The sequence below is a fragment of the Centropristis striata genome, chromosome 24, assembly GCF_030273125.1.
Source record: "Centropristis striata isolate RG_2023a ecotype Rhode Island chromosome 24, C.striata_1.0, whole genome shotgun sequence".
In the NCBI taxonomy this organism is placed as follows: domain Eukaryota; kingdom Metazoa; phylum Chordata; class Actinopteri; order Perciformes; family Serranidae; genus Centropristis; species Centropristis striata.
The window spans coordinates 6,232,130-6,259,611 of NC_081540.1; the positions used below are offsets into that span (position 1 = coordinate 6,232,130).

Consider the following 27,482-nt stretch of genomic DNA (forward strand, 5'->3'; position numbering starts at 1 on the left):
AAGTACTATTTTAAGCTGATGTATTAAAGAAAGGCAAAAAATGTGAATTAAAATCAAATCTAATATTTACCTTCCATAGTGATGCTAAAATGAGTCCCTTTTGTGTCCATAGTCCTTTCTATATTGACACAGCAGACAACACTCAAAGTCAGGAAACTTGTTCTGGTTATTCTAATTTCTTGCAGATGCTCCAATTTGCACAAAAGATCAAGCTCCTGTACCTTCAAGATGAAAGAAAAGTGGTAGAAAAAGAACACAACAAAATCTATAAATAATGGTAGAGAGCGACAGTGTTGCAGTGAAAAAATATACTGAAGTTGAGCGGACAAACCTCAAACTGCCCTTGAAGCGGAAGTTTATATTAACTTGAAAGGAAGTACAACTTTGAGGTCAAGATATTGGCCTTAGGGTTGTGTAGCAGGAAGGCAGATTATCAAGGTAGCGAATGTCTGTTGTAGTCATAGTTTCTAGTTTCATGGTTCTTTTTACAGACTTTAAAGCAATTAGAAAGCAGAGTTCAATTTACTTTGAAAACATTTTCCTGAACAAAGACATTTTTGGCATTGTTGAACAGAGAAATAACCCCAAATAAAACAAAGTATGCATGACTTCTCCAACAGTTTACACTCGAACCAGCCAGGGCTAAAATACATCTATTTCCCTCTGTAGTTTGGTGTGGTTAAGATTTCCTGAGTGATAAATAACCGCCAAACTGTCTTGGCACAGCCAGCAACTAACCTCATGGTATTAGATGTGACTAGCACAGGCTCACAGTGAGGACACGCAGTATATTTTACTTTTAAATGTTTAAATTAACTCCCAAATGAGCAATTACAATACAAGCCTGATCCAATTGTGGAAAATCCTGCAGAAAGTTCCAGCATTGGCAACAGCTGCCTGAACTGCAAAGCAACCCAAAAATGGAATACAGATGTCATATTAACAATCTCAAAGAGAGTCACAATAAACTCATAAGAAAAAAAACAAGTATCAATATCAGTAAAGCGTTTCAGAGACAATGTTGCTAATAGTTTAGCCCTGTGCTAACAGCAGCCAAAGGCTTGCAACTAATTCAAGTTCATTTTATGTAGCGAGCTCGAGCCTCGAATTACAGAGCGTCATCTGCAAAGAAAAGATTGCACAGAAAACAGAACGGTAATTCTCTTCGAATTGTCGCTATAATTATCTTGCATTTGGATCCCAGGACAGAGAGGGAGGGCTGCAGGAGGAAGGCCGTGCTTTCAAATTGTGGATTCAAAAAAAATAAAATTTGGCCTATCCCAGCTTTAATGTAACAAGAAGCATGTTTTTGGAGCAAAAACAGATTGTGTTTTTGTGCATTTTTATTGAATAATAAAGGATTGATTTACAGAACAACAGTACAAAATTAATTCCGCATTAACTTTTTTTTAAATTCCTGTAACAATGATACATTTATTAATACTTATGAGATTAACAAAAAGCCACAACTTCATTGATGACAATGCTGTGAATGATACATGTCAGGGTATGTGTGTTAAAAAATAAAAGGCTACTTGACACCCCTGAGAAGGCCTGAAACAACCAACCAGAGTGCAGCAAAACAAACATAATTACTTAAAATGATTCTACAAGAGGAGTAAAACACAATGTGATGCAGCATTTACATACAAGCTAACTCTTTTAATAAGCACGTCTAAAGGATGACTGTTGCTTTTACATCTACACGAATAAAACAAGGTATTATTGCAGGAATATTATTGTCCCAATAAGTCAGAAATGTCAAATTAAACATCTTTCCGTCCTGCTATTTTGTTTGTGGTTTCATGATTTCATAGTCTCTTGCATCGACTTCCCGGTTATCAAAACGGACCGTCAAGTTATTTGCTGAATTGGGATAGTTTGGTAGAGATCACTCGCTGGGTGCTGGAGGCTTGTGTAGGGCTCATCTGGATAACCGAAGTTGTTTGAGTTTATAACTAGAAGTATTTTTATTTCATAAAACTCCGTCGCTGCGTATTTCTGTAATATGTCTATATCGCTACTGTTGTTATTTGTAACTGCACTTTGCTAATAAAGCTGACTTTAGGGGGAAAAATCCTCTTTTTGGCCATATTGCGTCCTTCGATGACGTTAACTCTCAAGGCGAGCCATCTGAATCAGGTATATATTATATATATATCATATATATTAGGGCGTGGTATTTAAATGCTTGTTTCGAGCCGCCACATTTATCAACAGCCGATCATTCTCACGCTGTGATTGGCGAGATATGATTGTTTGATAAATCACACGTGAACCCTGTCGTAAGAAGAAATATACGCTCAGATCTGCGCTCGTTTCTACGCTCGTTTCTACGCTCGTTTGATAAATGAGCAACAATGTGATGCAGCATTTACACACAAGCTAACTCTTCTGTCTTTACCAAAAATCCATCAACAACTTCTGTTTTTCTAATAAACATGTTTAAATGATGACTGTTCATCTACATGAATAAAACAAGAGATTATTACGGGAATATCATTGTCCCAGTAAATCAGAAATTGCAACAAATTATACATTTTTCTGTCCTGCTACTTGGTTTGTGGTTTGATGTTTTCATAGTCTCTTGCATCTACTTCCTGGTTAACAAAGCGGACCGTCCCTGCGTTATTTGCTGAATATGAGATAGTTTGGTAGAGATCACTCGTTGGTTGCTGGAGGCTTGTGTAGGTCTCATCTGGATCTTCTTCATCCTATGAAAAATAAATTATCTTAATGGATCGTGTCTTTAAAGTCTAGCTGCATTATGTCACTTCTCAGTGACTACATTTCCTGAAAAATTTCTAAATAAGTAGTTCAAGTGATTGTTTCTAAATATTAATGTCTACATTTATGTATTCAAAATGAAAACATTACTCACCATAGAGCCAGGAGTTTGACATACAGATCCTCCAAATGTGGTTGAAAAGCTTTAAATTAGAAAAGTTGTCAGATTAAGAACAACATATGGACACAGATAGAATATAAACAAAAACAATTCAAATTATTATAATTATAAATGTCTCTCACCCATGACGTATGCTCCCGCAGAAAAAGCAACAGACAATAATAAAGACGGCTACAGTTGCCACTCCAGCTGCCCCGATCGAACCAAGAAGAAGCAAGTTTTTGTATGTTGTATCGGCAGTGATATCCGAATGATCTAAAGTAAAAATGTTTGTCAGATGAACAAAATTGGGATTAACTGTTTTTGTCGAGGGACATTAGGATTCAGGCAAGTACAGGCAATATATTGGGTCAGTTGAAAATTACCATCCTAAGCCAATCTATTAGAGGAAGGCATAAATGAGAATTACAAGAGCAAGAAAAATAATCAAATATTTACCATCCATAGCGATGCTGAGATGGAGAATATACTTATTGCCAGGATACGAACTCACAGATGTACTTCCCACGATCGTCTGGTATTAAACTGATCAGGTGGAGAAACAGATTCACAGTCAAAAGTGTGAATCTAGAGTCACATTTGTGTACATAATCCTCTCTATATCGATACGGCAGACAACACTCGAAGTCAAGAAACTTGTACTGGTTATTCTAACTTCTTGCAGACGCTCCAATTTGCATAAAAGATAAAGCTCCTGTACTTTCAAGATGAAAGCAAAGTGTCAGAAAATGAACATAACAAAGGCATATCCACAATGATAGAGAGTAACAGTGTTGCAGTGAGAAAATATACTGAAGAGGGGCGGACAAACCTCAAACTGCCCTTGAAACGGATGTCTATAGTGTCTAGAAAGGAAGTACAACTTTGAGGTCAAGATATTGGCTTTAGGGTTGTGTAGCAGAAAGGCAGATTATCAAGGTAGCGAATGTCTGTTGTCATAGTTTCTAGTTTCATGGTTCTTTTTACAGACTTTAAAGCAATGAGAAAAGAGAGTCCAATTTACTTTGAAAGCATTTTTCTGAACAAAGACTTTTTTTTTGGCATTCTTGAACAGAGAAATAACCCCAAATAAAACAAAGCATGCATGACTTCTCCAACAGTTTACACTCGAACCAGCCAGGGCTAAAATACATCTATTTCCCTCTGTAGTTTGGTGTGGTTAAGATTTCCTGAGTGATAAAAAAAAAATTCCAAACTGTTTTAGCACAGCCAGCAGCTAACCTCATGGTATTAGATGTGACTAGCACAGGTTCACAGTGAGGACATGCAGTATATTTTACTTTGAAATGTATAAGTTAACTCCCAAATTAGCAATTAGAATACAAGCCTCATTCAATTGTGGAAAATCCTGCAGAAAGTTCCAGCATTGGCAACAGCTGCCTAAACAGCAAAGCAACCTAAAAATGGAGGACGGATTGTCATAAAAACAATCATAAAGAGAGTCAATGAACTCATTAAAAAACCAAGTATCAGTATCAGTAAAGCGTTTCAGAGACAATGTTGCTAATAGTTTAGCCCTGTGCTAACAGCAGTCAAAGGCTTGCAACTAATTCAAGTTAATTTTATGTAGCGAGCTCGAGCCTCGAATTACAGAGCGTCATCTGCAAAGAAAAGATTGCACAGAAAACAGAACGGTAATTCTTTTGTAATTGTCGCTATAATTATCTCGCCTTTGGATCCCAGGACAGAGAGGGAGGGCTGCAGGAGGAAGGCCGTGCTTTCAAATTGTGGATTAAAAAAAAAAAAAAAAAATTGGCCTATCCCAGCTTTAATGTAACAAGAAGCATGTTTTTGGAGCAAAAACAGATTGTGTTTTTGTGCATTTTTATTGAATAATAAAGGATTGATTTACAGAACAACAGTACAAAATTAATTCCACATTAACTTTTTTTAAAATTCCTGTAACAATGATACATTTATTAATACTTATGAGATAGACAAAAAGCCACAACTTCCTTGATGACAATTCTGTGAACGATACATGTCAGGGTATGTGTGTTAAAAAATAAAAGGCTACTTATTTCATGTTTTCATAGTCTCTTGCATCTACTTCCCGGTTTTCAAAGCGGACCGTCACTGCGTTATTTGCTGAATTTGAGATAGTTTGGTAGAGATCACTCGTTGGTTGCTGGAGGCTTGTGTAGGTCTCATCTGGATCTTCTTCATCCTATGAAAAATAAATTATCTTAATGTATCGCGTCTTTAAAGTCTAACTGCATTATGTCACTTCTCAGTGACTACATTTCCTGAAAAATTTCTAAATAAGTAGTTCAAGTGATTGTTTCTAAATATTAATGTCTACATTTATGCATTCAAGTGTTGCAGCAAAACACTTACATGACTTTAAAATGATTCTAAAAGAGGAATAAAACACAATGTGATGCAGCATTTACATACAAGCTAACTCAGTCTTTTAATAAACACGTCTAAAGGATGACTGTTGCTTCTACATCTACATGAATAAAACAAAAGATTATTGCAGGAATATTATTGTCCTAATTCAATAAATTATACATCTTTCTGTCCTGCTATTTGGTTTGTGGTTTCATGTTTTCATAGTCTCTTGCATCTACTTCCTGGTTATCAAGGCGGACTGTCACTATGTTATTTGCTGAATTTGAGATAGTTTGGTAGAGATCACTCGCTGGGTGCTGGAGGCTTGTGTAGGATCTGGATATTCTTCATCCTATGAAAAATAAATCATCTTCATGTATCGTGTCTGAAAATGAGTCCACTTTTTGACTTTCCTAACAAGTTTTTGGTCTTAATGGTTAGTTTAGCATCTTCGTCAATACAGCATGATGTTCATTTAGTAAATTAGGGTCAGATTTAAAGTCAAATAGACGATTCAGCAGGGTATGCTTTAGGGCACGGCTGATTGGCACAGTGGACTGTGTGATTTTGTCTATGAACTTTTATGTGTTTTCACTTTAACAAAGTCAATTTTAAAGGCCTTGTTCAGTTTTCAGTAGCTTGCAAACCAAGCTCGCGCTAGCACTTCCCCTCAAATGTTTTCATAGTCTTCACAGCTTGGATCTCTTCCATCTACTTCCTGGTTATCAAAGCGAGCCATCATTACCTTATTGGCTGAATTTGGGATAGTTTGGTAGAGATCACTCGCTGGGTGCTGGAGGCTTGTGTAGAGCTCATCTGGATCATCTTCAACCTATAAAAATAAATTATCTTGATGCATCATGTGAAATATAAATTAATAACATTAAACTGGCTACTTCCTGAGTTTAAAAGGTACAGAACAAAAGAAAACATTACTGCCTATGTGGCAGCGGCCTCCTTAAAAACACACTTTTCTCCCTGGCTTTTAATCAAGTTTAAGTGGACATCTTGCAAAAACTAAATTTTACAAAATTTTAAAATTTAAAATTTATTTTATTTTATTTTATTTTATTTTTATTTATTTCATTCTATTGTTGCACTGTGTTTATGTATCTTAGCATTTTACTGTATTTCCTGCAACTGTGATATCTGTACAGCACTGTGGTCAACCCCGGTTGTTTTAAATGTGCTCTATAAATAAAGTTTGACTCGACTTGACTTACCAAAGAGCCGGGAGTTGCAGGTAATCCAGATGGGGGTGACCTTGAACTGTTTCTATAAGAAGAGATATTAGAGTAAGTTAAACAACAAATACAGACACAGAAAAATTAATATGACCATTATATTATTCTCTCACCCATGACGTATTCTCCAGCAGATAAACCCAACGACAACTCCCATTATGATGCCTGTAGCTCCACCAATGAAAAAACCCAGAAAGTGCGGCTGTGCTGAATGGATCAACCGTTTAACATCTACAATATTGTAAAATAAATAAATTAATTAATTAATTAATTAAATGACATGGCATCTGCTTTATTTCTGAAGAAATACATCATAATCTATTCAAAATATAATTAACATCACACATTTTATACCTGTGCTACACTATATCAGACTGCTGTGTGCTTATAAAAAAAAAGAAAGAAATAGGCCTAATTTAACAAATAAGTGCATGCATCATATACCCTTATTTTTTTACCTTTAAAACTTTTCTCTCAAGTTAAACACAAAAGCAAGAAGCAAAGATCCACATTTACCTTCCACAGTGATTTTCAGATGGAGAATCTCTGTTCCCTCAACACCTGAACACTCACAGGTGTAGAGTCCACTGTCCTCTGGTGTTAAACTGGTCAGGTGGAGAAACACAGTCTGATTCTCTTCCATGAAAGTGAAACTGGAGTAACATTCGTCCACAAAGCCCTCTCCATATATATACATCAGATTACACTCTTCTCCTCTGTTCCTCTCTGTTTTGATCTTACACACTATCAGTACGATGTCACTCAGATTTGCATTCTTGCAAATCGGAGTGACATCTGATTCTCTTCTGATGGTTTTCACAAGAAACACTGCAAAAAAAAGAAGAAAAGTTAAGAAACCACTTGTCATTGTAACAAACTGTGTAATCAAAAGAAAGAAAAGCTACTGTACCTTCAGGGTCAAAACACAAACACAGTGGCAGAAGCAGAACATGAAAAATATTCAGTTTATCCATAATGATAATAACAGAGAGGTCTGAGTAACCTTCTCACTATAGAAAGGGCGAGGGCAACAGTGAACTAAAGCTTCCTGAAATGTCCTAAAAATAGGTGAGCTCTTCAAAAGGAAGTACCAAACATATGCTGTTACTTTGAGGTTAAGACACTCAATTTTTTTTTTTTCTGCAACATTTCTAATTAAAAAAACAGATGGCATGTTTGATACTATGTCCATATAACACAAACCTTGACATTAAAGGTACAGAAAGGTAGCTTACTTAGTTTCAGCATCGTGGAATACAAAAATCAAACTAGTCAGGGCTAAAAACCATCTATTTCCCTCTGTAGTTTGATGTGGTTAAAAAAAAAAGAAAAGTAAATTTTAGCACAGCCAGTAGCTCACATACCTCATGATATTAGATGTGACTAGCACAGGCTCACAGTGAGGACACGCAGTATATTTTATTTTGAAATGTTTAAATTAACTCCCCAATGAGCAATTAGAATACAAGCCTGATCCAATTGTGGAAAATCCTGCAGAAAGTTCCAGCATTGGCAACAACTGCCTAAACGGCACAGCAACCCAAAAATGGAGGATGGATTGTCATAAACAATCTTAAAGAAAGTCAATAAACTCATTAAAAAACCAAGAATCAGTATCAGTAAAGCGTTTCAGAGACAATGTTGCTAATAGTTTAGCCCTGTGCTAACAGCAGCCAAAGGCTTGCAACTAATTCAAGTTAATTTTATGTAGCGAGCTCGAGCCTCGAATTACAGAGCGTCATCTGCAAAGAAAAGATTGCACAGAAAACAGGATAATACTCTTGAATTGTCGCTATTTTTTATCTGGCATTTGGATCCCAGGACAGAGAGGGAGGGCTGCAGGAGGAAGGCTGTGCTTTCAAATTTTTTATTTTTTATTTTTTTTGCCTATCCCAGCTTTAATGTAACAAGAAGCAGGTACAAAATTAACTCTCTATAAACCATTTTATTTTTTAAATTCCCATAACAGTGTTACATTTATTAATACTTATGATATTAACAAAAAGCCACAACTTCCTTGATGACAATTCTGTGAATGATACATGACATGGTATGTGTGTAAAAAAATAAAAGGCTACTTGAAACCCCTGAGAAGGCCTAAACAAACAACCAGAGTGCAACAAAATAATTATAATGACTTTAAAATGATTTTACAACGGGAGTAAAACACGATGTGATGCAGCATTTATATACAAGCTAACTCTTTTAATAAACACGTCTAAAGGATGACTGTTGCTTTTACATCTACATGAATAAAACAAGATATTATTGCAGGAATGTTTTTGTCCCAATAAGTCAGAAATTGCAATACATGATACATTTTTCTGTCTTGCTATTTGGTTTGTGGTTTCATGATTTCATAGTCTCTTGCATCTACTTCTCGATTATCAAGGCGGACCGCCACTGCGTTATTTGCTGAATTTGAGATCGTTTGGTAGAGATCACTCGCTGGTTGCTGGAGGCTTGTGTAGGTCTCATCTGGAGCTTCTTCATCCTATGAAAGATAAATTATCTTAATGTATCGTGTCTGTAAAGTGTAGCTGCATTATGTCACTTCTGAACTTTTCAAATAAGTACTTCAAGTGATTGTTTCTAAATATTAATGTCTACATTTATGTATTCAAAATGAAAACATTACTCACCAAAGAGCCAGGAGTTTGACGTACAGATCCTCCAGATGTGGTTGAAAAGCTTTAAATTAGAAAAGTTGTCAGAGTTAGAACAACATATGGACATAAATGGAAATTTGAACAATTTTTTAAAATTAAAATTATAAATGTCTCTCACCCGTCACATATGCTCCTGCAGAAAACCCCAAAGAAAACTCCAATAATAAAGACGGCTACAGCTCCTCCGACCAAAACAGCCAGATAGAGCATTTGTGTGTGTGTTGAATGGCTGTCATCCGTGTCAGAATTGGTAACAAAATTGGCATTTGCTGTTTTTGTAGAGAAACATTGAGATTCAGGCAAGCGAAGGCAATACACTGAGTCAGTTGAAAATGACCATTTTAAGACAAAGTATCAGAGAAAGGCATTAATGTGAATTACAAGTAAATCTAATATTACCTTCCATAGTGATGCTGAAGGGAAGAGTCGAATTTGTGTAAAAAGTTGTCTCCATATCGACACAGCAGACAATACTCACAGTCAGGAAACTTGTTCTGGTTATTCTAATTACTTGCAAACACTAATTTGCATATATTATATGTAAAGTAAAGCTCCTGTATCTACAAGACGCAAGCAAAGTGGCAGAAAAAGTATACAAAGTCTATAAATACTGATAGAGAGCAACAGTGTTGCAGTGAGTAAATATACTTAATGGGGGCGGACGAACCTCAAACTAGTCTTGAGGCAGATGTCTATAGTGTCTAGAAAGGAAGTGCAACTTTGAGGTCAAGATACTTTATTGGCAATAGAATTATGTAGCAGAAAAGTAGATTGACAAGGTAGCAAATGCCTGTTATAGTCCGTTTCTTTGTTAAAACCAAAGCACCAATTGAGTTCTTTTTACAGACTTTAAAGCAATCAGATCCTAGCAGAGCTCGATTTACTTTAAAAACATTATTTTCCTGAACAAAGACATTTTTTTTGGCATTGCTAAACAGAGAAATAACCCAAAATAACCCCCAAAAGGCTGCACTTGAAGCAGCCAGCCAGGCCTAAAAAAACATCCATCTCCCTCTGCAATTTGGTGCAATTAAGATTTCTTAAATTGTAAAAAATACAGTTTTAGCACAGCCAGTTAATATTTTTTTTTGCTTTTGCGCATTTTTAAATTGGAATATAAACTACCCAATTATAACATTTAACGAAGTGGATTTTATTTGATAAATTCCAGTAAGCAATTGTATGATTAAAGAGACACATGCATGAATAATTATAAGAATTAAAAAGAAAAATAAGGTCTCAGCTGTCAATAAAAAAATCTGTTTGTGATCCTACAAGAGTATTAAGACATTATGTGATGCAGCATTTACACAAGTTAGTAAAGTCATATTATACATTTATACAGTCATGCTATCTGGATTGTTGGTTAAACGTTTTCATAGATATCATGCTCACATGCATCCATCCCCTGATCATCCAGATGTGCAATAGGTTTATTTCTACTGGCTAAATTTCTCTTGTTGTCGTGTTGATGGTGCACTGAGGACATAGTTTCGTAGAAATCGCCGACAGGCTGCTGAAGGCCGGTGTACGTGTCATCTGGGTCCTGTGGAAACACCAAAAACTTAACTATCATGTTTGAAAAAACAATACCTCGGTTAAGTCATGGTCACCTAACATATATATTTAAAAAAATATTCTTCTCTTCTTCTTCTTCTTCTTTTCTATTCTTTTCTTCTTTAACGCTATAACACTGTAGCGATGACAGTTAGCTCTTAAAGTTCTGTACTTACTTGATTCCTGTGGTCTATGTCTAGTACCTTCAGGTTGAATGCACTTATTGTAAGTCGCATTGGACAAAAGCGTCTGCTAAATGACATGTAATGTAATGTAATGTAAAAAAAAAGTCGGACTAAATTTAATCTCATGGGTGAAAGTCTGGGTTTGTCCTTCTGTCCGCCCAAAGAGTGTTTTTTTGTGTGTGTTGTACTCTGTTTCCCTTGCTTCCTCATTCTCTAACTTTAGTTTTGCTTCATTCCTGAATACTTACACTACTAAACAACATGTAACTGCCCGATAACGACCTACCGGCAGGCTGAGCAGGCCTTTACTTCTTCCACCTCTGCATGTGCGTCTTTTCAAATCAATGGTTACAAAAGCCATCCCATAATATAACTCTCATCACCTAAGAGGCATTGTGGTGGCCCAGTGGTTAAGACACACACCAAACTCTACACTGCAAACATAACATTCGAGTCTGACCACAGACACACTCTCTCTCTCTGCCTCTTGTTTTTTCTCAGCTACTTGTCTTGAATGTGAAAACATGTTTGCCGTAAATACATCAGAATAGCCGCTTTATACATTTAAAGAACATGTGCTCACCAAAGAGAAGTTTGTTTCACAGGCAGCTGCTCCTGTTCTTGTGTCGTCTCTGTAATGAAGATGTCAGAGTTAGAAGTGAAACATGCAAATAAAAGACTAAACAAAATTATGGAGTAAATACAGAGTGTAATCAAATTACAGCAAAAAAGGGCTTTATTGAACAATTTAAACTTGTTAGTTAGGAAGATTTTTGGTAACGCTTTATATTAAGGTCCTTGTAATAACCATTAATTAACAAGTAATAAGGCATTGTTCTCACTTTAGATCCCTTTAGCTGCAAAAAACATAGTTAACTGTTAACAAGTGCTTAGTTAACTTATAATAGATTAGCAATAAAGTATATTTTAATATCAATAAGCAAACAAAAGATTAATAAAGGCATGGCAAAGACATAATGGGTGGGTTATGGGTGTTTGTAATGCTATTATGAAGAATTATAAGATACTCATGAGGCTTTTATTAATGTTCTTATTATACATCTCTTATAGCCTGCTACTAGCTGTATTCTAATGCCATTATTAACACTTATAAAGGCTTATAAACACACAGTAATGTTAATAAGCATCTTGTAAGGGCTTACAAGGGCCTTATTACTTGTTAATTAATGGTTATTACAAGGACCTTAATATAAAGCGTTACCAGATTTTTTTCTTACCTGCACTGTTTTTTTCTCAGAAAACGTCCGAGGAAAACTCCAGCTATAGTGATAAATGCACAGCCAAACACAGTGGTGACTGTTACCCATGGAGAACTGCTGGGCTCTGCAAGACAAAAAAAAAGTAATTTTTTGAACACATTTACCGTTCACACACTCTAAAAATACTGGGTCATGTTTCTAACTAACGCTGCAGGTTATGCAAGCTTTGTGTCTTTGACCTTGTTGACCCCATAGTCAGGTGGTAAATTTGTTTTTAACCACAACTGGGTTAAGATTTGGGTCATGGCAGGTGTAAAAAAAAACAATATGGTAAAAAGAACTACCCTGTTTAAAATGTAGATGAGACATAATTACTGGGTCAAAATAAGCACAGATTGGCACAACTGAATAACAGCCCAACGGAAATAATATACATTTTAGTAAAAATAACCTATTTTTTGGGTATGATTTTTTTTATTTTTTATACTGGAGACTTTTCTGGTTTGACCCACTACTGGGTACGACAAATGATCCAAACTGGGTTAACCCTCCTGTTATGTTCATTTTTTCACGAACAGTAATAACCCGAGGCATGTTTAATTATCCAAAAGTGTCAGAAACTAAAAAATCCCACTAAATAACTGTTTATACTTCATTATTAACTCATTTACTAACCATTTCAATCAATATTTAGTGCAATGGTGTTCTTATATTTCTCTTTTTTTCCATAAAAAAACGCATGTTAAAACTTTTTTCATGTACATTGGAAAAACATTTTTTTAATAAAAAAAACCAAACATTTTTATGATTTTTAAACTTTGAAATGGGTCAGTTTGACCCGCAACAAAAGAGGGTTAAAATTGAGCTAAAGAGGCAAATTTTTACATCTACAGACATTTATTTTTAACCTCAGCATGTATTACAGTAATTTATTTCTTTTCAGTAAGTTCCAAACACAAAAGCAAGAAAATAAACATACCTTCCACAATGATACTAAAGAGAAAATTCTTTCCATCGGGATATGGACAGCGACAGGTGTAGCTCCCACTATCTACTGGTGTTAAACCAGTCATGTGGAGAAAAACGGTGTGATTTGCCGCCATAATAGTGAACCTGGAGCCACAGCCTGGCTCAAAGTCTTTCCCATGTTGATATCCCAACAAACAGTCGTTTGTCTTTTCTCTGCTGATCTTGCAAAGTACATATGAGTTCTTACGCAGTGACTCTGTGCTGCATATTGTTAAATTTGACTCTTTCCCAGAGATTTTTACATGAGTAACTGCAAAAAATAAGCAAAAGAGCATGCATTTGTTTTATTTACAGATACATTGCATGACAAATAAAAAATACATTTTCTGACTGCCCTAGAATAAGAATGGAAATGTGGGATACACTTTAAATAATAGTAATGAAAAGCTCCTGTACTGTACCTTCTTGCTCAAAACACAAACACAGTGGCAGAAGGAGAGAAAGACAGAGTTTCCACTGATCCATAATCACAGAAAGCAGTCAGCAGACAGTAAACTACACTGAAGACAGGAAGATAAACGGCGTGCACCCCAGTTGTCACCTAAACCTCAGAAAATGTCTGATTAGCCTGTGGTGGGGTGGTGACGACGTGACCTACTGAGGAAGTATGAAGTAAGCCTTTCCCTCCAATCAAGCAAAGACTCATTGTGGGCGAATCTTTAAGTGTAAAAGTTGCACTGAAAGCAGCGATTTATGCTAAAAGGTTTGTTAAAAGATCAACCTAAGCAATATATCTTAACACACTTACCAAGGCTGAGAGTTTGGATTTTCAGCTTTTATTATGCAGGTAAGTTAAGTCAAGTAAAGTTAAGGTAACTTTAGTTTAGTTAAGTCTAGTTGAAGCAAGTTTAGTGTAGTAGAATTCAGCCGAATTTAGTTAAGTAGAATCAAGGCAAGTTTAGTTAAGTCTAGATAAGGCAAGTTTAGTTAAGTCTAGTTAAGGCAAGTTAAGGCAAGTTAAGTAAAGTTTAGTTAAGTTTAGTTAAGTCTAGTTAAGGCAAGTTAAGTAAAGTTTAGTTAAGTTTAGTTAAGTCTAGTTAAGGCAAGTTAAGGCAAGTTAAGGCAAGTTAAGTTAAGTCTAGTTAAGGCAAGTTAAGTCTAGTTAAGGCAAGTTAAGTCTAGTTAAGGCAAGTTAAGGCAAGTTAAGTTAAGTCTAGTTAAGGCAAGTTAAGGCTAGTTAAGGCTAGTTAAGGCAAGTTTAGTTAAGTCTAGTTAAGGCAAGTTAAGGCAAGTTAAGTAAAGTTTAGTTAAGGCAAGTTAAGGCTAGCTACGTTTAGTTAAGGCTAGTTAAGGCAAGTTAAGGCTAGTTAAGGCTAGTTAAGGCAAGTTTAGTTAGGTCTAGTTAAGGCAAGTTAAGGCAAGTTTAGTTAAGTCTAGCTAAGGCAAGATAAGTTAAGTCTAGATAAGGCAAGTTCAGTTAAGGCAAGTTTATTCAAGGCAAGTTAAGGCAAGTTCGGTTAAGGCAAGTTTAGTTAAGTCAAGTTAATTTAAGTCTAGTTTAGTTAAGTCTAGTTAAGGCAAGTTTCGTTAAGTAGAATCAAGGCAAATTTAGTTAAGGCTAGATAAGGGAAGTTCAGTTAAGGCAAGTTTAGTTAAGGCAAGTTAAGGCAAGTTCATTTAAGTCTAGTTAAATCTAATTAAGGCAAGTTTCATTAAGTAGAATCAAGGCAAATTTAGTTAAGGCTAGAAAAGGCAGGTTTAGTTCAGTTCAGTCAAGCTGCATTTATATAGTTACGTCTAGTTAAGGCAAATTTTATTAAGTAAATTCAAGGAAAGTTTAGTTAAGTCTAGTTTAGTAAAATTAAATTAAAGAGAGTTTAGCCAGACACAGAATTATTTATTCTTACTTGCATCTCACAGGCTTTTGTAAAGAAGCTTTCACATGTAAAACAGCAATCAATGTATAATAAATAACATTTTGTTTAAGCACAGCGTCTCTCCAACTCCTTTAAATACTTTGTATTAGAGTCTTGTGCAGGGCTGAATATAAAAGGGGTCTTCTGCTGAGGCTGAATAAACTGCCGTCTGTGTGCATGAGAGAGCTGCAGAGAAAACACAGCTTCCTGCTCGCACTCTGTCTTTATCGGAATCTACCTCTGAGCGGCTGTAGGTGTCAGATTAAAGTGACACCTTTTTTAAAAGCCTTAAAATAAACTTTGCTCACATCATTGATGATGTGTTCAAGAAAAAAAAGCATGGTCAAATACAAAATACAAAATACAGTATGTTTACAATTCAGAATAACATTCAGAGGATACAAAGGGGCTGTTTTCTTCTTCTTTTTTTTTAAATAAAACCTAAAGCATACATTTAAATATTTAATTATGGCTTTACATGTAACTGAATAAAAACCACACATCATGTTTGTATTTAAGTCTAATTTATTAGCCAATTTTTGGTAACACAATTTAAAAAAAACAATGCACCCTACATGTTCCTTAAAAAAACAATATTTTTTACATGTAAAAATACACATTTAAATATGTAAATTTAAATGTGTTGTATTGGTACTTGAGTCTTTTCTTTTCATGCTACTTTCCACTTATACTCCACTACATTTTAGAGGCAAATACTGTACTTTTTACTCCAATAAAATTATGTGACAGCATTAGCAACTACTGTACAAATTCAGATTTTTGTTTAAACAAAGAGCTTATAAAATGTCATGCTTCATCATAAATTAAACTACCCGGCAAAACACCAAAGTACAGCTGAAATGATTAATTAATTAGTCAATAGACAGAAAATGAATTGCAAGTTGCCATTGTTCTACATTGAGTAATTTCCCTTTAAATACTGTAATTTAATTCTGCTAATTATATGTCAATAATTTAACTTAAGTGGGATTTTCAATCAGGAGTATTTTCAGAGTGAGATATTAGTACTTTTAAAATTATTCCAAAGAATATGCATCACTTTGGAGTAAGTTATATAATAAAATCTCTACAAAAACATCCTGAAATTGTGTCACATCTGATTAAAAATGGTTAAATTAGTGCATTCTGACTGTTGAATAAAGGCTGTTCTCTCTCTGTATGTAGGTGCTGTACGGCTCAATTTCTTCTGGCTCCTGCAGAAGAACATATAACATTAAAAATATTAACATTAAAAAATATTTAAAGTAAAATTAGATTTGAAAAGTACAGTCGGTACAAGATTTATTGCACTGTACCGTGTTCGCCTGACTTGTCAGCGGTTCGGATTGTCTTCTGTCGGGTAAATGAACAAATAAAAAAGTAATTAAAACTTTACTTAAAGCTATTTTATTTCTTGTGTGTTCCTAAGTGTTTATTGTCTCTTACCTGTGGTGAACTTTTCGGCAGATAAATCCAAGGATAACTCCAGTTATTGTGATGAATATAGATGCACCAATAATTGCAGCAAGAAAGTGAGGATTTTCTGAACCTCTGGCGTCTGCACCCTCTTCATCTTCATTCTCATCCTCTTAATTATAGTAAAGAAAAAAAATGCATGTCAGAAAAGTAGCACATAATACATTACTATCTATTATTAACAGGGTAATGTAATATAACATTAGTGGCATATTAGGAGGGAATGAGGTCATGACCTTTTAACCTGTTTTAACCTCCGTTAACTGTCTTTTATTTCCTTAAAATCAGGTTTCTATTCTTCCTGCAATATATTGTTTTTATAAACCATTGTTTTTATTTATTTTCTTTCTTAGAATTAAAGAATTTATAATTTGTCTATTTTATTTAGCTGCTCTGTAGCGTAGATTTTGAAAACTGCCCTACAAATAAATGTTATATTTAATATATTGTATTATAAAGTCATGGTTTTTGTAGCTTTATTGCACTTATTTACCCCGTGAAATGATGCACATAGTGGAAAATAATCAGTGATGCAGTTTCAACCATGAAAGCAAGAATAGAAGTCAATATTTACCTTCCACAGTGAGATTAAGGTGGAGAATATACGTTCCTCCATGACGTGAGCACTCACAGGTGTAGTTCCCACTGTCCTCTTGTGTTAAATTGATCAGATGCAGAAATACGGTCTGATTTTCATTCAGAAGAGTGAATCTGGAGTCACATTGATGCTCAAAGTCGCCTCCTAATCTATACAGCAGACGACACTCTTCCCCGCTCTTTTCTTTTCTGATCGTGCACACTATCAGCGTGATGATGCTCTCTGTTGAATTGGTGCATATTGGCGTGACATCTCGTTCTTTACCTATTGTTTTCTCCACAGTTTCTGCAATTAAAGAAAGAAAAATCAATGCATTAAGATAAAATTAAAGCTGATGTCGTATAAAAAGTAGTTCCTGTACATTACCTTTGCTGTAGACATTAAACGTGAGCTGCAGGAGCAGAACAAACCACGGTTTCCATCTACCCATAGTGGTCAACACGTTTGTGCAACAGTGCAGCTGCTGCTGGCAGCGTACAGTGTGATGTACTGTAGGGAGGGAGGGCTCTGTCTGGCTACCTCAACCTCAAGTCTCAGTTCTCTCAGAGGTACGAGCTGGTGCGGGGTCTTCTGCAGAGGAAGTGCAACACATAAAGGCTTCTGCTTTTATGTTAGGATACAAACATCAAAGTGTAACAAAGTAACATTGACTATAATAAGTGTTAATGCATGCACGACCTAATCACAGGCCTTAACTCTGATACAGAGCGTCCACAAACTGAGGTTAAAAGACATCTGTGCATTGATATAGACAGAAGTGTTACCCAGGAAAATTTCTTACTTTTTTTTAATATACTTTACAAATTAAGATGTTTCATGCATAACAAATTTATGAAATAGGTTTTGTTATAAATAAAACTGCCCCACAGTGCATGAACTATAGAAAAGTACAGCTGAGATCATTAGTATCTGAGTTATTTTAATAATCATTGAAGCCATTTTTACATGCAAAATAATCTGATGACTTCATTTTCACAAATGTGATAATTCACTTTCAAATTTTTTTAATCATAATATTTAACTTGAGGTTTGTACTGTTGTACAAACACATGCATTTTGAAATTGTAGGGTAGTTTTTTTTCAGTATTTTAACAATAGATTAATGCAGTAATCTGCATATTGATCCATAATAAAAGTAATAACTTGTGATAGTCATTTAAAATTAATAATCATTTGCAAGGTTCATGTTCTCGAAAAAAACAAACCAAAAAAAGAAGCAAAAGCCCCCTCTTAGAGGCCCTCAAATGGTGATAAAAAGGTGTCTTTCCCCATTATAGAAGTATATATTATCCACATCAGTGTAATAATAATAAAACAATCTTACCTAAAATGTACAAATTTATTTATTTTTCCAGCTTTGATACTAAAGGGGTCTTTTGTTTTTCCAACCCAGGGATGTATTTTTTCTTTTCTTCCAGGAAACCGCCTACCCCAGCTTTAATATGACTAGCAGCATGCTCATTTTTACAGTTGATTAAATGATTATTAATAATTATTAATAGTATTTCTTCCAAGAATATAGGCATACAGTAAGTAGAAAATTAACTCCATATTATCCAATTTATTTTTTATTTTTTAAATTGCAATAACAGTGATACATTTATGAATAATTATGAGATTAAAATAGGTCACAACTTCCTCAATTACATTTTTTTAATTATATACAAGGTATGTGTATTTAAAGAAATAAAGGCTACTTGACAGCCCTGAGAAGGCCTGAAACAACCAACCAGGGGACAGAAAAACACAGCTTTGACTTTATGTTGACTTACTTTATAATTTGATTCTACAAGAGGAACATGACACGATGTGATGCAGCATTTACAGACAAGCTAACTCAGTCTTTATCAAAAATCCATCAAGAACTATTGTTCTTCTATACACAAAACCAGATATTTTTTGCAGTAATATTTAACAAATAATACTTTAAAACAGTCATGCTATTATGATTGTTTGTTATATTTCACAGCTTGGATCTCATCTACTTCCTGCTCATCACAGCGGGCGGTCAGTGTGTTAACGGCTGAATACCAGACAGTTTGGTAGAGATCACTTGCTGGGTACTGGAGGCTTGCGTAGGGCTCATTTGGGTCTTCGTCCTATAAAAATACAAATTATCTTGATGAATGATGATGTTTTGAAATACTAATTATGTCACTGCTGAGTCACTACATTTACTGGATCGTTTGGGATAAGTGGTTCAAATCATTGTCTCCACACTGATCTTTATTTTTTATATATACATATATACATATATATATATATATATACATATATATATACATATACATATATATATATATACATATATATATATATATATACATATATACATATATATACATATATACATATATATATACATATACATATATATATATATATATATATATATATATATATAAAAACATACATTAATTAAAATACAAGGTGTCCATAAAGTGTCAAGTGTAAGTGTATAAATTATTAAAAATGCAATATGTGAGATATCTTTATCAGATTTGTTGTATGTAGTCAGTGGTTATCAAAGTTTTTAATCACATTGAATATTTGTATTACAGGTACCCAGTTGATGAAATAGATAGTGGTAAATGAAGATAGTTTCTCTCCATCCACGTGCCTCAGTTTGTTTCACGGGGAGCAAAAAAAACTTCAGTATCTACTATCTGCATTTTGTAATAATTTCCACATATTTGCCTGTTAATGTGCTTTTGTTATATTTTTTTTAAGTTGTAAAGAGACTTTATGGACACTGTGTACATTAAAGCATTTGAGAAATGATTACTCGGAGTCCAAAATATAAAAATACATGACTCACCAAAGAACTGGGAGATCCACATACAGATAATCCAGATGTGGTTGACCTTCTCTCACAGATAAACCAGAAGAAAACTCCCGTCATAACGAGGACCATAGCTCCACCGAACAAAACATTTGGAATGTGCAGTTGTGTTGAATTGCTGGCGTCTTCATCTTCGTCTTCATCTTCATCTTCTAAAACATAAAAAAATGACACTGTTATTTACTTTTTATAACATTATAAAACATTTTATATTTCATCATCTGCAAATTGAATACATATATTCAAAATATAAATTATATAATCACATATTTTATATTTACTCAACACTATCTCACCTGCTTCATGTATTCGGCCTTTTCACATCTACAGACATTACACTACACCCAAATAAATGTAAAAACAGATCGCTTTGTGCTTTTTATACTATAAAGTGAAAGAGGCCAGGTGCATGAATTCTACTGTCACTGAAATTTTTCTTAATATTAATTCCAGTTAAAATGACCACCTTTAAATGTACCAAAGTGTGGGAGAATGCAACATTTACCTTCCACAGTGAGATTAAGGCGGAGAATATACGTTCCTCCATGACGTGAGCACTCACAGATGTAGTTCCCACCATCTTCTGGTGTTAGACTGATCAGCTGCAGAAATACGGTCTGATTTTCCTTCATAAGAGTGAATCTGGAGTCACATTGATGCTCAAAGTCTTCTCCATATCGATACAGCAGACGACACTCTTCCCCGCTCTTTTCTTTTCTAATCTTGCACACTATAAGCACGATGATGCCCTCTGTTGAATTAGTGCATATTGGCGTGACATCTCGTTCTTTACCTATTGTTTTCACAACTATCTCCCCATTCCCTGCAATTAAAGAAGTACAAATTAATGCATTAAGACATAATATTAGAGCTGAAGTAGTATAAAAAGGTAGTTTCTGTACATTACCTTTGCTGCAGACATGAAACGTGACCTGCAGGAGCAGAACAAACCACAGTTTCCATCTACCCATAGTGGTCAACACGTTTGTACAACAGTGCAGCTGCTGCTGGCAGTGTACAGTGTGATGTACTCACAGAGGTACGTGCTGATGTGGGGTCCTCTGCAGAGGAAGTGCACATGAAGGCTTCTTGACGCCCCCACGATATTAAAAAAAATTAATAACAGTAAACATGGCCACTTTATATATACACATTTAATTAAAATTCTTATATACATGAAGACATGTTTCATGAGTTTTCAGTTTTCCGTTATTTCCTGCTTCAAATGTGACGTCGTGTTGTGTTTAAAGTGCAACAGAAGTTATTCTGAGATCATTCTCTGGCTGCTGGAGGCTTGAGTCATCTGGAACATCTTTGTCCTATAAAACACATCAGAACTTCTGATGAGGCATCCTTTAAATATCATTAATTGCCAATTAATAAGCAATCATGTACAGGCCTGTCTAAGAAGCCAATAGATAAATAACAAATTAATATTATTTAGAAATAAAAATCTGCAACAAAAAAAAATTAACATACTGATCTGCAATAACACATACTTGCAATAAAGTGTTTTGTGATGCAAAGTGGAAAATTCTGCTTTCAACCCTAATGTGTTTGATTGCATATTGAAAACAAAGTATTTTTAGGATAGTAAAGATTTTTTACCTGCAATAACATTTTTCAGGATGAGCCCGAGGAGAACTCCAGTCATGATGAGGACCGCAGCAGCTCGACCAATCACAGCGTGGCTCACAGGGAAAGAGCCGGCTGCTTCTTCTCCTAAAAATAAAAACAAAAAACGGCTCAAATAACCAAGAACAACAATAATCAATTTTTAGCAATAAATACAATTAGAGTGCTCCTACTGTTCCCTATAATATTTCATTTAACATATATAGACCTCCAATTCTACATCTTTAGACATTAAGCATTATATGCGTTACCATTGATTATATTTTATTCCTGGTTTTAGGTTATAAAATGACACAAAAATTTATTTTGCAGCTTTTTCTCTCTCGTGCACAATATTTTGTGTTTTACATGTTCTATTTTGTTGTTGGAATTAGATTCACCATTTTGTTTTCTTGTATATGAAATCTCTAAAGGCGGTTTTCCCAAAATTAGTTTCTTTTTTATGGCTCATGCTCTGAGCCATAAATCTCAACTTCAGCTCCACTTACAGACACCAAACTTAGCAGTTTCACCCCTAACAATTATCTGAAGGTTTTTACAGAGGGCTTTGTCTATAAATCATTCATATCCTGATTTATAGAACACTTTGTTCCTAAAACATCATGAAAATAGATTATTTTCATGGCTTTTGACAGTATTTTGTGATTTATGAAATGATAAAAGATGATATCCCAATTTCCTTCTGTAAAAAAACAACAACTTTGAATCTAATATAACAAAATAGCTTTGAAATTTGCTTTATCCAATTCATGCCCTTGAAGTATATGCAAATGAGTGCATATTTAATGAGCGCACACCTCATTTGCATATCAAAACATAATATTTCAGAAAACTTCTAATGCAAAAAATGTAATAACAAAGTTGGGAGTTTTTTGGTGATATCTAGAAGTTAAAAAAAAACACCCTATTCACCTGTCGAGTCTCTCCTTAATAGAAAAACCATTTACCTTCCACGGTGATAACGAGATGGAGAGTCTCTGTTCCGTGAGCATGTGAACACTCACAGGTGTAGTCCCCAGTGTCCTCAGGTGTTAACCTGGTCAGGTTGAGAAACACAGTCCGGTTCTTTTCCATAAGAGCGTACCTGGAGTCACACTCGTGCACAAAGTCCTCTCCGTACCGATAGAGCAGCCGGCACTCCTCTCCCCCGCTCCTCTCTGTTCTGATCTTACACACAATCAGCACGATGGTGCTCAGTGTTGCAGCGGCACATATTGGAGTTATATCTGGCTCTCTGCTGATGGTTTTCACAAGAGTCCCTGCAATTATAAGATAGAGTGACTGCACTGGAACGACCAAGAAAGAAAGAAAATTAATTAAACTTTAGGAACTGTACTGTACCTTTAACGTCAAAACACAGACACAGGTGAAGCAGCAGGAGTTTCCGTTGGTCCATGATGGTAGAGAGGTCTGAACAACAGTGTGATCAGCAGGAACATTAACATGGAGCTGAAGAGGAAGTGCAACAAGACACATCTTCTTCTTTCCAGTCAGTCTGTGTGGGGGAATACTGGTTTCACTAAGAAACGCATCATTTCAATGGTATTTATAGAACCATTACAGAGCATGTTTGGAAAGTCAAACTGAAAGAGACTTTGGAATTTATGAACAAGATGACTTTATTATTGTTCCAGTCAAACCTCCAGGAGTTTACGTAGCAGGTTACATTTAAAGATATGAGACGCCTCACAAGCAGAAGAACATTCAAACTGCATCAGTTTTTAGTTTTTAGCCGTGGTCCACTTAGAATATCCAGTGGAGAAGTGGATGTACAGAGTGAAGCCCCACAAAGCGGTCAAGCCGATCACCAGGACAATAAAAACCTTCTGGGTCCAAATGCACTGGTCCAGCTTCTGCTCCAGGCGACGGCTGCTGGCCAGCACCTGCAGGAGCTGAAGGCAGCAGACGAGACGGGGAAATAAATCAAGAAATACATATTTTTCAAATTGGGTTCAAAAATGACATTTATCACATCGTTATTACAGAAAAACAGAATCATGAATTCAATATGCAAGTTTTTCAAAATAAAAGTGGCAACCTCTTCACTGTTGGCAAAAGGAAGTATGATTGTATAGAAGTCTATGAGAAAATAAGCCTACTTTTTACTTTATTTATTGCCTCAGTAAACAATTACCGACTGGGTTTATGGTCTCAACTAGGCTGTCTCCATCTGATACTAAAGACTAGCATTTTTAAACTGATCTGTATCAGCTATTGAGCCACACTGAGCCCATTTGACCCTCTGTCAGCAATCACACAGGTGTTTTTACCAACTGAGCTTTGATGCTGCACAACGAGTGCAGTTGCAGCAAGCTCCCTGTAAGAGCAGGAGCTGGAGAGACAGATGACCACATGCAAAAACAGCAAAACACAGCAGGATACCATTTTGTTATGTTATTTACCTAATTTATGTGCACTCGTTTCACAACCCCATTGGTAGAAAGTGTAAAAGAAGTACAGACAATGAAAATAAACCCTCATTGGAATAAAGTTTCCTCAGGTTTCTTTTACCGAAGCAACAAATGTTGAAGGGCAGTAGAGGCCAAAAAGAGGGGTTTTCTTGTATGGTTTGTTAAAAAAAGAATGAGATTGTTAAGAAATAAAGAATAAAATGGGGAAAAAAACATTAAGGATACTTAATATTAAATTACTTTAATCAGAATCAAGGGGGAAAAAATGATCAGGACATCAACTTTAGTCTTCTTCAATACAGCAAGATTAATTTCGTAAATTATGGTCATATTTAGAGTAAAATAGACAATAAAGAAGGGTATGATTGAGGGTATGGCCACCTTGTGATTGACAGGTCGTTTGTGTGTTTTCAGGTCCTAAACTGAATTTGGGTCGCCTAAAAATATATTTTTCAGCATTCGTACACAGAGGTAGGATGATGTTAATTGTCATGCAGGGCTAGCAGACGTATTGTTATCATTCAGTGAGAAAAACATTTAATATTACAACCTTTAGTTTTGTAAGATATTGCTACTAAAGCTTCTTTCGACATAGGAATTTGTCTTTGCGTGTAAACAAACATTACGATTATGTACATAACTTAACTTCGGAACACAACTCCATCCAGTTCATGTTATTACAAGGTGTTGCTTAAAATATCTTTTGTAAAAAACATCTTTGTGCACAACTTACCGTTGCATTAATCCTTCCACGATCGCTGGTCCCTGGTGAGCCACTGAGTGTCTGTCTGAGGAACGGCTCGACATCCTGCAGGATCGGACAACTGAGTCTAAAACATAAAAAAATGAAAAATGAATTTCATGCCTTTGTGTTCCTTTAAAATCTTCTAAATGCCACTGACATATTCAAGATTTTGTACATGTTAGGAAGGAGTAAACAGGAAGTTCTAGAAACCGAACATGCACAATTTGAAAAAATATAAATGATCAGTTATGTTTCTGACCTTTGCAGTGGGCGGATCTTCTCCCAGATCTGCTCCAGGTCCTGGTTGCCTTCATTGGTACTGAGCTCCATTTCAACAGTCATGATGAGTTTGACAGTTTGACTGAAATCAAGCATCAGTTTTAAATATAAAAAGCAACATCAACAGATGTAAGTAGAGTGTTGAGGATGGTGCAGACCTACCTTCACACAGGAACACCACAGAGCTCACAGCTGCTGCGTCCAGGCTGAAGCTGGTTCTCTCCTGAGAAAACAGAGAACACCAGAGTCTGCTAGACAACAAACACAGGTACGGGTCAAAGTACAGCATTGTGTTGAATAATTTAATCAAGTGGTACCCCACCCATTACCCTCAGTGTTTGAAGTCCTCTCTGCAGCAGGACAGGTCCTAGTCCAGCCCAGGTCCCACTGCTGCAGGTCTTCATCTGTCCCTTTAAAAAAAAAGAAATGGCCAGGAAGTCCATGATTTCTCAATAATATTTGAAATGTCGGTTTGTCAGACCAGAGCACATTTTTCCACTTTGCACCAGTCAGTCTTGGATGAATCTTGAGCCCAGAGAAGTTGGCAAAGTTTCTGGATGTTGTTGATATATGGCTTTGTGAGTGTTATTGGACAGAAATGATCATATTATGTTTGTAAAACACAAAATGCCTGATTTCACAGACATCTATTACAATGGATGTTCATGTTAAAAAAAAAAAAAAAAAAAAAGTTATTTTGGGATGGTGGGAAGACATGACTGAGCCTGTAAATTCCACCATTTGGCCACTATTTAAAATGCTTCATAGGGTCTTGATTAAGATTAAAACCATAGACTGCATATTAAATAGTTGACATCCACAATAGTAGTCACCGTGAGGTCACACATCTGTTTGTGGACTGTCTGTTTGAAGCATCGAGTTCACCACTATAGTTTTTTGAAACCAGAAGAGGCCATATTTGGACTTGGGAGGATCGAGGGGCGGATCGGCTGTTTTAGTGACCTGTCAATCACAAGATAGTCACACCCCAAATCATACCTCATCTATTTTCTTCTGAATAGGTCCATTACTTATACAATTAACATCATATTGTCTTGAAGACTTGAAACTAGAGATTGAGACCTTAATCCTACCACGAGCAATTTTACTGAGGTAATAAATCAAGTAAGATCTCATTTTCTTATTCAGATAGATCGGACCGGAATGATTTTGCAACCAACGTTGTCGAACCCTGCTGGAATATTTAATAACTGCAGGCTTAAGACTCTTCAGCATTTGCTTCACTGCTCAGACTGGGAGGTTACCGCCTGCATATAGAGAACATTGCAATATTATGCTGTAGAGATTTTCTCCCCCAACCCTTGGAAACGACAAAATATACCTAAATATCAGCATCAATAGATCATAGTCTTTAAAACTTTGATTCTCCCGGTTGGTTAAAGTATGCTAAGTAAACAGAAATGCATGCGACTTTGCAACATATACAAGTAAACAGCCACTGGTACACACACAACAACTTTAAATGTCTGTTAAAGTGGGTTTGTTCCTCAGCTGAAGCGGAAACAGAGCTCGAGCAGCTTACACTAACTGAAACTACATCGAGAGACAGACAGGGATATGGAACCAGCTAGAGTAGGTTGACAAAGACCAACGTTGACTTTTCAAGAGGGGATCATGAGAGTTTCCGGACTGTGGTTGAAGTGCTGCAACACATTAAAGTGACTGGAGCTGAAACTAGGTCAAGTCCTCCAACACTACGGTCACGAGACGAGCCGGAAAATGTTTGTGAAGCAGAATCCTCGATGCTACGTGTTGTCGTTTCATCTTTGTGGTCAGCTAAACATATTTCTTATTTAATTAAATACAGAGCATGCAGCAAGAAGACACTGTCCCCACCACCTGGCACAGATAAATAAAAAGGTCTCAAACGTGAGAAATGAGACCTAAATGTAACAATCAAGTACTCTGACAAGAAAACAAAAGGAAGATGAGGACAGAACAGCTTGACCACAATGATATTCTGAAAAACAAAACTGGTCCCAACCATAGAATGAATAAAAATAGTGCATGTAGTGACCGTGACTTCACCCATTAGTTTGTGGACTTTGGGATTTTTGGTAGTTGCCATATTGGTTATGGGACCATAATTTTAAAAAAATAAACATCATGCCACACTGAAGATGACTTGAATCTTACAATAATCTCAGTATGAGAATGTTTGCTGAGGTAATAAAGTGACAAATAGGGTCATTTTTCCATTGACTTACATAGGAACAGACTTCCTTTTTAACCGGTGTAGCTGCCCCCTGGTGGCCATTAGAGAGAATGCAGGTTTAAGGCACTTCTACATGGCTTCACTCATCAGGCCCGGAGGTCCAGATCCTAAAAAGCTTCACTGTAATAAAAAAAACAGACAGTTCATTCATTTTTTTGTGAAGAAATCCACTTTGAGAGAAGTAATCACTGTGAAAAATAAGCCTATTGATTTGTAAAGAAAACTGTCATCTGATACATTAACTAAAGGAAATAATCT

The 27,482-nt window shown here is 35.6% G+C and overlaps 1 protein-coding gene and 3 long non-coding RNA genes across 9 annotated transcripts; all 4 read right to left on the reverse strand.

The window, feature by feature from the left end:
• Positions 1 to 8,469: 8,469 nt before the first annotated feature.
• On the reverse strand, positions 8,470 to 12,006 carry LOC131962666 (uncharacterized). The gene is made up of 3 exons (XR_009389950.1): positions 11,481 to 12,006; positions 9,129 to 10,701; positions 8,470 to 8,980 (listed from the first exon to the last, which is right to left on the reverse strand). It is a non-coding gene; the product is annotated as an uncharacterized LOC131962666 (long non-coding RNA).
• A 3,646-nt stretch (positions 12,007 to 15,652) lies between these two features.
• Positions 15,653 to 16,579, reverse strand: LOC131963136 (uncharacterized). The gene is made up of 3 exons (XR_009390011.1): positions 16,449 to 16,579; positions 16,319 to 16,355; positions 15,653 to 16,216 (listed from the first exon to the last, which is right to left on the reverse strand). It is a non-coding gene; the product is annotated as an uncharacterized LOC131963136 (long non-coding RNA).
• A 2,025-nt stretch (positions 16,580 to 18,604) lies between these two features.
• Positions 18,605 to 20,549, reverse strand: LOC131962663 (uncharacterized). The gene is made up of 3 exons (XR_009389949.1): positions 20,424 to 20,549; positions 19,895 to 20,070; positions 18,605 to 19,175 (listed from the first exon to the last, which is right to left on the reverse strand). It is a non-coding gene; the product is annotated as an uncharacterized LOC131962663 (long non-coding RNA).
• Positions 20,550 to 20,573: 24 nt separating this feature from the next.
• On the reverse strand, positions 20,574 to 25,543 carry LOC131962664 (motile sperm domain-containing protein 2-like). Of its 6 annotated transcripts, XM_059327649.1 has the most exons (8): positions 25,318 to 25,543; positions 25,151 to 25,236; positions 24,969 to 25,070; positions 24,698 to 24,794; positions 22,895 to 23,445; positions 22,501 to 22,812; positions 21,527 to 21,640; positions 20,574 to 21,237 (listed from the first exon to the last, which is right to left on the reverse strand). In XM_059327649.1, the coding sequence occupies exons 5-8, from the start codon at positions 22,947 to 22,949 to the stop codon at positions 21,218 to 21,220; spliced, it is 501 nt and encodes a 166-aa protein (XP_059183632.1). In that variant the 5' UTR covers positions 22,950 to 23,445; positions 24,698 to 24,794; positions 24,969 to 25,070; positions 25,151 to 25,236; positions 25,318 to 25,543; the 3' UTR covers positions 20,574 to 21,217. The 6 variants fall into 6 exon arrangements, with proteins under 6 accessions (XP_059183632.1, XP_059183630.1, XP_059183629.1 ...); XM_059327647.1 differs by lacking the exon at positions 20,574 to 21,237 and having other exon boundaries at positions 21,402 to 21,640; XM_059327646.1 differs by lacking the exon at positions 20,574 to 21,237 and having other exon boundaries at positions 21,402 to 21,640; positions 25,151 to 25,211; positions 25,318 to 25,542.
• Positions 25,544 to 27,482: the final 1,939 nt, after the last annotated feature.

Coding starts and splice junctions, on each gene's coding strand:
- LOC131962664 (XM_059327647.1), bottom strand. CDS start 22,949: ATGGACCAACGGAAACTCCTGCTGCTTCACCTGTGTCTGTGTTTTGAC. Junction 22,813..22,894: donor TCTGTGTTTTGACGTTAAAG/GTACAGTACAGT, acceptor TTATAATTGCAG/GGACTCTTGTGAAAACCATC. Junction 21,641..22,500: donor TCTCGTTATCACCGTGGAAG/GTAAATGGTTTT, acceptor TTTTATTTTTAG/GAGAAGAAGCAGCCGGCTCT.